This window comes from Eleutherodactylus coqui, chromosome 5 (assembly GCF_035609145.1).
Source record: "Eleutherodactylus coqui strain aEleCoq1 chromosome 5, aEleCoq1.hap1, whole genome shotgun sequence".
Taxonomy (NCBI): Eukaryota; Metazoa; Chordata; class Amphibia; order Anura; family Eleutherodactylidae; genus Eleutherodactylus; species Eleutherodactylus coqui.
Window position 1 is genome coordinate 138,418,512 of NC_089841.1, and position 9,995 is coordinate 138,428,506.

Below are 9,995 nucleotides of genomic sequence, written 5' to 3' on the forward strand. Positions count from 1 at the left end.
AGGAGGCACTATTTTACTTTGATGATTTTGAAGTGGGACATTTTGATTCCAGTGTGTTCTGATTGTACCGGAGGATCGCTCTAAATAACTGATTGACACTTCAATAAGTAAGAATTTATATCATAATGGACAATCATTTATATATGAAGAAAGAAGCATCAATTGGATAATAATAAATCAAGGCCAAGCTTCTCTTGGAGGCGGGACTAATTGTGGATACAATTGGGGAGGAACTTTATATAGATATATTTGCATCAATGAAATATTTTTATATGAAATAATTACATACTTAGTTTTGAAGTGTGAACCCAGGCCTCCTGGTAATAAAGTTTTGGGCCTGATGAAGCCAGGGGGTCTGTGGTAGAGTCATTTTATATGTGTATTTACTATTATACTATGTTGATGTATTGATCTAAAGTGGAGAATGTTAAGAAAATTATAGATCAATGTATCAGGTAATTGTTCTTTTATTGCATTGTAGACTAGAAATGTATAGCATGGTACTAGTATAAAGTGGTGAAGGGGTTAAACGAAACCCTTCTATAGCAGTGCATGTTTTCTGATGAGACAGACGAGATAAGACAGTCTGCTAGACCACCCATGTATGTATGTTTACAGATGAGGCCCACAGGAAATAGGATAGACTTATAGATATCTCTTGCATTTCTTTTCCCTGAATTCATAACGGTTTCATTGTATGTTATAGTTACACCTTAAGAGGTGTAACTTATGTTAATCATTTTTGTTTCAGCCTATTATGTATTCTTATTAATCTTGGAGGTATATACTTTTCCTGTGATGTCATTTATGGTACATAAGCTTCGAACACCTTAGAATAAATTAGAAATCATCTGATACCGCACAGGCTGGTGTGATTTGTATTTCTCCTGGGTCCAGACTTCTGCACGAGATCTGGGAGAGTCTTCTCTTTGATAAACACATAAATTCTCCTTACAATAGTCTAGGAGCCCGTCGCGTCATCACGCGACGTTACGCTCCCATGTGACCTTTTCTCTTTAGTGCATTACAAGTCCATAGCGTTGCTGTGGCATCATCATGCGACGTTACGCCCCCATGTGACCCCGTTCCTGTTCATTAGATTACAGCACTACCGTCGCGTCATCACGCGACGCGCATTACTAGATCGCAGCGTCACTGTCACGTCACCATGCGACATGACGCCCCCCACGTGACCTTATCCCGCGGCGTCATCATGGCGACTCGCACGCCCCCACATGACCAGCCGGGACTTGGAAATCATTCTCATCAATCACATGGGGAGGTAATTATTTTTCAATTAATTTTGGAATACTATAAATATTGTATGTTTTTTAGATTATGCATGTACTTGATGAAGGCCAAAATACTGTATGTCCGAAACGCATCTACTGCTGAAATAAACATTTGGAACTACGATTGCTGCTGCCAATGGTAATCTGCTACGCTTGCTGGGATTGGGGGCGTCTGCACTAGAGAAGCCTCCGTGAAGTAAGTTTATCCTATGCATATTTTCACCATATCATCAGCTACACTGTATCCATATATTTGAGCGCTGAGGACTTTTTTCTTTTTCCTTTTTGTCTATATCCACTGCACCATATTTATGATTGGAGCCTCCTTTAGCTGCTCTACAGTGCACTAGGTGCCTGTATCAATCTGGGTACAGTCACCATCAGCTCGAACAAGGCGTCCACATCTATCTCTTCATTACCAATTTGAATGACGTTCTGGGATATCTGAATAAGTGAGCGCCGCCTATCCAACTCTCTGACAGAGATAGCTTAGTAGATGAGAGTAGACCAGGCATACCAAGAGTTTGGAGATGAAGGGGAGATGGGTTAGTAGTTGGCAATGCAGAACGGGTGGCAATATTTCTTTACTTTTTTCAGTAATTGGCATAGAGACTGAATGTTTAAAGGGAGGGAAAAAAGATGCCTAAAGAAAGACAAAGGTTAAATATTGTAGTGAGGTGACCAATGCATATATTGTTTAGATTTTTTGTCTTTAATCTAAATAGGTTAAACATTTCCTGCTTATTGATTTAATAATATATTTTATATAGTTTACAGAGTTTGAAATGCCCTGTTCTTTGTTCACTAGAAATACTCTGTAGATTATCACATGATTAAACATTTAATAACTTAATATTCTTAATGTAATTTAATCATCTCAATAAACTGAAGTCACTGTTCTGATAAGAGAATTCCGTTTTTTCATAGTTTGTATGTGTTGTAGTGGTGCATTACACAGAATGACCTGCAGAGTGTGCTAGTCAGGTATTCTAATACCTGCAAGAGGAAAAGAGAGGGTTAATACCCTAGGTGTAGCAAGAGTTAGCTACAAAAGAGGCAGTTTGTGCATGAAGCAGAGAGATGTTGGTTGAGAGAGCCAGAGAGATAGCTCAGTGGAGCTGGAGGGGCTGCTAGCCCCAGGGTCCAGTGCAGACCCAGAAAGGCACGAGGTTGACAGAGACGACAACCCTAACCTCAAACACCCAGGTGGGATTCTTATATGAACTTTATTTTATGGAAGAATGTTTTTTTGGACTCTGTTTCCGTTGTGTGATGTGTTGTAAATAAAGGCTGGCAGGAGCCAGATTTAAAGAACATCCATATCTCTGGAGCATTTCTACATGGCTGGTGGCCATTCCGGTTCCAAAGGTGGGTGATCCTGTGGCAAGTAGACCCCGACTTGCCGCATATGGTGGAGGATGCGGGCACAAGTCGGAGTGGCACACAAAGCTGCAGAGAGCCACGCCTGTACAGAGGACATCAGCGGTGAGCAGTACTGCTGGAGGAGGTTAAAGGACCAGGAGGTTGAAAAACTCTAATTGCTGTGTTGGGTGCTGAAAGTCTGCTGGAGGCATTTAAAGGGCCTGGAGGCCGGAAAATTGTGGTTGCTGTGAAGGGCAACAGAAGAGTTTAAGCAGAGGAGGACGTCTGCAAGGCAAGTTAATGGACTTTTTGCATATGTTTAGTTTTGGGACAGTGCAATCAAGATGGCGGGTGGAGCAAGAAGCAACCAAAAAGAGCCATGTTGGGGGTGTTTGCAAATGGACTTATGTATGGATGTCCAGTGGCAAAGTGGCCAGTAAAGCCCCACTGGTCTGTGTTGGAGGCTAACTGCAGAGCTTTGAGGGCACAGCAGGAGGTGTCCCCGCCAAAGGACTGTAACAGAGATCTGGAGAAGAATCCATGGAGTGGTGAGGCCACTAAAGGGACTGTGGGTTTTGGGCGGTATGGACTTGAGTGAAAAAATTTATGCCAATGTGGTTAAAATGCTGCATAATGGAATGTTTTTCTTGCAGGAGAGTATTGAGAAAACTGCAGTGTATGCATTGGGTGCAAAAAAAAGTTCAAAAACCGTATGGTGCATAAAGTGTTGCATGATATGTTTTCTGTGCATGATGATACTCTGAAAGCTGCACAGTGTGCATGGACATATTAGGAAGATTTGTTTGAGAACTGTGTTGCTGACCGGGTGGTGCAAGAAAAGTCCATTAACCCTGAAGTGTCATGTGTGGGGGATGGTGGGATGTATTCTGTGCTTATATGTGTAGATATGTTTCCCAAATGAAGTCAGGGTGTGAACAGGTTACTGTAAGGAGTGAAGCCAATGCCCATGTTGGATTTAGCACAACTATGCCTCTAGTGATAGTGAGGAGTAGTGAAAGCAAACTAGAGCTGTCTGAGAAGACAGATAGTACTAAAGGTGCAAAGAAAAAAAAGAGGAAAAATGCTTCTCCTAGTGAAACAAATGGGGTAGTCAGTGCAAATTCTGAAGTCCAGAGTGAGACAGACCGCCAAGGTTTGCCTAGAATTCAGGAAGAATTTGCACCAATGCAAGCTTACATAAAGTTTCTTGAGGAAGCACGTCAAACTGCTAATGAAATATATGATGCACAGTTAAAAAAAGGAATGGCCAACTTGTGTCCGCTTGGAGAAGAGGCCAAAAGGCAAAGGCTGTTAGCAGAGGAGCAGACAGAAAGAATCCTAACAGAAAAGGAAAGTATTCGCCAGGAAACTGAGCAGATGAAAGCAGAGAATGCAGCTCTCTTAAAGGAGAATGAGCGCCTTGAGAGATTGGCTAAGGAGGAAGCTGATCACTGGGTGCTGCTGGAACTGAACCATGTTGTAGCTATTAGGGAAATATCCAAGCGGTTAGAGCAAACTGAAAAGGTGAAAGAAATATTGAAAAATGATTGTACTGAGCTGACCCATAAGGTGAATGTGCTATTGAAGGACAAGCAAAAGTCTGAATGCCAGAGAGATGCAGTAGAGAAGCAGCTTCAAGTACAAATTGCTGAAGCTGGCAAAGTACAGACAGAGCTTTCTGAGAAGCTGAATAAACTACAGATGGAGCTAGAAGCTCAGAGGGAAGAGTCCTAGAAGTTGCTACAGGAGGAGACGCCACAGAGGCTTGGTCTTAGCGCATACCTGAAGACAATGCAAGATGAGAGAAATGTGTTCTTCAAGCTGTTATAGGAAGATGCACAATCTAAGAGAGACCTGTCAGAGCAGATTGCAACCCTTCAGGCTGAGGTATCTGTTCTGGAAAAGAAAATGAAGAAGAGTACCGTGTGCTTGGATTGTGTTGCAGAGCAAAAGAAGAAAGTTCAAAAGGAGTTAGAAGCTGCAAATCAACGGTATGAAGAAAAAGCAGCTGCTCATGACAAACTAGAGAGGCCTATCACTAGACTTCAGCAAGAATTAGAAGATATCAGTGTGGATCTAGGTAACCAACATCAGATTGTGTCCAACTTGAAGAAGAAACAGAAGAAGTTTGATCAGTTGCTTAGTGAGGAGAAAACCATCTCTGTTAAATATGCAAAAGAAAGTGATCGTGCGGAAGCAGAGGTTCGTGAGAAAGAAACCAAAGTGATCTCCTTGCAGCGCACCCTGGAAGAGGCCTCCGAAGTAAAGGTTGAGTTAGGAAGACTTAACAAGCAGTTGTGTTCAAGTCTGAACAGGGAGAAACAGAAGCAAGAGAGGCTTCATGATGAGCTTGAGAGAAAGTCAGAGGACTTAAAGGGACAGCGTGCAAACGTCCAAGCATCACAAGAAGACATAGCTCAGGTGAAACTCCAGCTGTCACAGATACAAGCAAGTGAAGGGTTTGCAGAGTCTTAGGGCTTGATGAAGTATAAGGAGGCTGAAGTGCAGAGGTTGCACAGAAAACTAACAGACATGATAGTGGCCAACCAGCAGATGGAAGTAGAGATGACCCGTATGCAGAAAGAGCTTGCAGTGGCAGAGTGTGCCAGAAGACAAGAGCAAAAAAAGAGAGATAAAGTCCTTGATAAAATTGCAAGTAGCAGTAGTGAAGAGGCTCTAGTTGTGGAAGAAGAGAGACTGTTAGAATCCAGTGCGACACAACTCGAGGAAAATGAAATAACCGGGAGAGTTTGCAGTTCTCACTGTCTCATATGTGGAGACCATTCAGAGTGGAATAGATCTCTGTGTAGAGAACACAGCCCTGAGGGAGATGGAAAACACATAAGTTGTGCAAGAGTCACTCTTGACAAATAAATGTGAACATGACCTGAAGTTCCCAATAGAGACACGGCAAGAGTTCCTGAAGATACACCTGGAAGGTGAGGAAAAGGCCATTAAAGGGTTCTTGGGCCATTCATTAATTGACCTGAGTCGAAAATATCAACAGAAGCTAAATGGTTTAAAAAGAGAGCTAGTAGGAAGTCTACAAGATGCTCTGAGAAAACAGGAAGCGAAGCTCACCAGTTGGGCTAAAAGACGGTCCCAGTTAGAATTGGAAGCAAGGGCTCGAGAGGAAAATACTGAATCGCTACCCTTGACACATCCTCGGAAAGTGGTGTAAAAAAAAAAGGTGTGGTTTCCAAAGGTTGTCCAGAAGTCAAGCGCAAAGATGAAACTCATAGAGTCAAAAAGTTGTTTTGCTAGAAGGGAGGCTCAAAGACTAAAGAGGTCTAGGGCCCAGTTCAGACAAGTAAAAGAAAAGAAAATCCGGATGAACAATTTTTAAAAGGAAGTAAAAACCGTGAAAGTAATTGAGAAGGTGAGAGTTGAGCTACAGATGGAGGCTGAGCAGCCCTGTGAGTTACAAGAGGTAGTAAAAAAAAAAGAGACCCCCGAGCCTGGAATTTTGACCCTGGAGGGCCAAAAGAAAGTGTGATATGGCCTTTATCAAAAGGGGAGGGTATGTAGTGGTGCATTACACAGAATGACCTGCAGAGTGTGCTAGTCAGGCATTCTAATACCTGCAAGAGGGAAAGAGAGGGTTACTACCCTAGGTGTAGCAAGAGTTAGCTACAAAAGAGGCAGTTTGTGTATGAAGCAGAGAGTCAGAGAGACAGCTCAGTGGAGCTGGAGGGGCTGCTAGTCCCAGGGTCCAGTGCAGACCCAGAAAGGCACGAGGTTGACAGACGACAACCCTAACCTCAAACACCCAGGTGGGGTGCTTATATGGACTCTGTTTACGGAAGAATGTTTTTATGGACTCTGTTTCCGTTGTGTGATGTGCTGTAAATAAAGGCTGGCAGGAGCCAGATTTAAAGAGCATCCACGTCTCTGGAGCATTTCTGCACGACTGGTGGCCATTCCGGTTCCAAAGGTGGGCGATCCCATGGCAAGTAGACCCGGACTTGCCACAGTGTTTACAGTAAAGACTGCTCACATTATATTACTTCCTAAAAGTATGTGTAATAGTTTAATATCATATTTATACACACACACACAGTTTCCCCCAAAATAAGACACTGTCTTATATTATTTTTTGCCCCAAAACTGGCACAGTGTTCTATTTTCAGGGTGGGGGGTGGCTTATACTCAACTGGTCCGCAGCGTGCCAATGCCTCGTGATGGTCTCCAGCGGTGCTGCGGCTAGCTGCAGTGTCCTCCACGCTGACATCTCAGCTTCTTTCTGGTGACGGGGCTTTGCTGGAGGTGGGGTATTCAAAGCCCCATTACCAGAAAGTAGCTGAGATGCCGCGGACCAGGTGAGTATTTTTTTTGGGTGAGGGCTTATATTTCAAGCCTCCCCTAAAAACCGGGGTAGGGATTATTATGGGGGTAGGTCTTATTATTGGGTGTATGTGTGTGTGTGTGTGTATATATATATATATATATATATATATATATATATATAATTTTTTTGCAATGAGAATCATATTAAATTATTACACAAACTTTTAGAGAGTAATATAATGTGAGTAGTCTTTTATATTACTGTAAATATATCAAATATGTCTTGGTTGATTAATAGCAATTTAGAAAATAATTACATTGTACAGCAGAAGCAGCTGATACAGTGTCCCATTTCTAAGAGTGGCTCAGTTTATTACTGAACTACAATACTGGATGATGCCACCCCTGGAATCTTGTCTGCATCTCTACAGCTGTAGTACACTATGTTTGCAGCACAGGATGGGTTCCAGCTGTACAACTAAAGCATCATCATACATGGAAGTCAGATTAATTGAAGTGGACTGCTTTCCCTCTAGGAACTCCGCACTGCGCTTTAATCTGCTTCCTCGGAAATTTTTACTCTAAGCAGGGATGCAGGGAAGGCTGAATTTTTCACCCTGCAGCTTCACATACTATGAAATGCAAATGTGATGGATGGCATAATACAAAGTCAGAAATCATGCTTTTCTGCCCATTTTCCTCTGTATCTCCCTGTGGTTTTCAGGCTGAATAGACTCACAGTTTATACTGTGTTTATTATCATATATAACAGCTTTGTAGGTGCAAGTGATTGGCTTTGCCTTTTGCTTTAATCACCTATTGAAAAGGATTTTAGGTTCTGATTCTACAGCTTAAAATTCAGATTCCTAATAGCTCTCAGCAGATGCCCTTCTGAAGAGCCATTTCATGCTCCAATCAACCTTTCGCTGTTCTGTGGGAAGTACCAAGCAACAATCTAAATTAATCCTTTTTACAGCCACAGCTAATTCCATTACAATTGCCTTAAAAATGTTCTGCAAATGGAACCGCCAGGATTATGATTATGCAAAAGGCCTATTGTCTCCGGATGCTCTGCAAAATTATTTGAGGGCAAATTCTGTGTGCTACTTAACATGAATGATTCATTGTGAAATCTCAAGACCAGAAGGCAATCTTACTAGTCAGGTGGAAGTCTTTGGGAATGTGTGACATTTTTGCCCTTAGCTGTTTAAATGGTAGATCATTTAATGCAAGTCTGACGCAAATCCCATCCAAGCACATTAAAACGAGATGCAGGGCTTTTTTTATATGAGAATATTTTTAGTCTGAGGTTAAACAGTGAAATGAAAGTAATTGTTATAAAAGGCAAGAAGAATTTAAACAATGTAGATTTCTGTGAAGAAAATTATAATATAATTATTCCTGTCCTGCAGTGATTCTTGGTTATCTGTGGATAGAATTTGGCAAAGGCTTGTCAGTCTGGCTTTGTAAAGTGAACAGTGTCAACATTTTGCAGATTGGGCCGCTAAATAATTGCCTTGCAGCAACATGCAGAGTGACAGCGTTAATATTTTCTCTCCTAAAATCAGTTCGTTGTTGGCATACAAATTTCCCCTAAAAGCCTTTCTGATATTTAGAAAACATCAGGTGAAAGTTAATAATTGGCAGCCCATCCATGACAAATTACAGATTCCTGCACAACCATTTCATTCTATGCAAAGGTTTTCCAGGAAATTGCGTATGTAGTGTGACAGTTGTTAAGAAAGAGGTACTTAAAATTGAAAGTATAGATGTGTATTCTTGTATTTCACGGCACTTTTCTCCCAAATTGCACAGCTTGTAAATATAATGCGAATGCCTTATACATAGAAAGCATTATATATATCATATACCCATCACATCACAGTATCAACAGCAATGGACTGTATGTGATGTCACTAAAATTGACCTCTAAAACTGCATTGAAAATGCATCTTTTGCAGCAAAAAGGATTTCAGGGAATTAGGATGTAAGCTTAGGGCAAGGACTTCCAAAGTAGTATTTTCTGAAATACTACTTGTACCACGTGCCACACCAGAAAGGAATCGGGAGATTTAGGAGGTAAACAAGTGTCTCAAAAGTTAGTGCAGGAAGAACAGATTTGGGTTCCGGGGGAACTGGGCTGACTTTACTGTTGGCTACAGGTTCTACCATAAGGATTAGCTGCATCTCAACGGGGAGGATGCAACTGTGCTGGGGAAAAAGATGGCAGGAAAGTTGGAGGGGTGTTTAATATAGAGGGAAAAACAACAATTAAATCCTCATATGGGGTTTTCTACAGGCCACCAAATACAATAAAAGCCACAGAAAATCTATTATAAATGCAAATAGATGAAGCGTTAAATCACAATGAGGTAATTATTATGGGGGACTTTAACTATCCAGATACAAACTGGGAAACTGAAATTTGTGGGTCTCTTAAAGGAAATAAGTTTCTCTCAATAACTAAAGATAATTACCTTGCCCAACTTGTGCAGGACCTAACTAAGGGGGAGGCCATTTTGAACTTAATTTTAAACAATGGACCTGAAAGAATAACAGTGGTTCAGGTAGGGGGGGGGACTTGGAAAATAGTAACCATAATATAATAAATTTCAACTTTTCTTTCAAAAGGGAGTCCTATTGGGGAGCTACAAAAAAACTAAACTTTAGGAAGGCAAAATGTAATCAGTTTAGAAATGCCCTCGTCTTATTTACTGGGACAGTATCTGCAAAGAATAAGAGAACAGACAATAAGTTAGATATTTTTGAAAGCATCTTAACTTCTCACTATAAGCAGTTCATACCTTACATGAATAAAAGGTTTAGGATTAGGAGAAAACCAATGAGTCCCAACACAGAAGGGGGCATTAAACAACAAAAAGAAAGCATTTCAACTACAAAAACGCTTGTCAAAAACGCTGACAAAAGTCAGTGAACAAGCATTAAAAAGCTATAAGGAAAAAAAATTATGCAAAAAGAAAATAAAAACAGCAAAGGTGAAGAAAGAGAAACTCATTGCCAAAGAGACTAAAACTAACCCTAAACTATTCTTCA

At 41.1% G+C, this 9,995-nt stretch overlaps 1 protein-coding gene across 1 annotated transcript; it reads left to right on the forward strand.

The window, feature by feature from the left end:
* The first annotated feature begins 3,572 nt into the window (after positions 1 to 3,572).
* Positions 3,573 to 4,388, forward strand: LOC136628815 (myosin-9-like). The gene has a single exon (XM_066604908.1). The coding sequence runs from the start codon at positions 3,573 to 3,575 to the stop codon at positions 4,386 to 4,388; it is 816 nt and encodes a 271-aa protein (XP_066461005.1).
* The last annotated feature ends 5,607 nt before the right edge of the window (positions 4,389 to 9,995 follow it).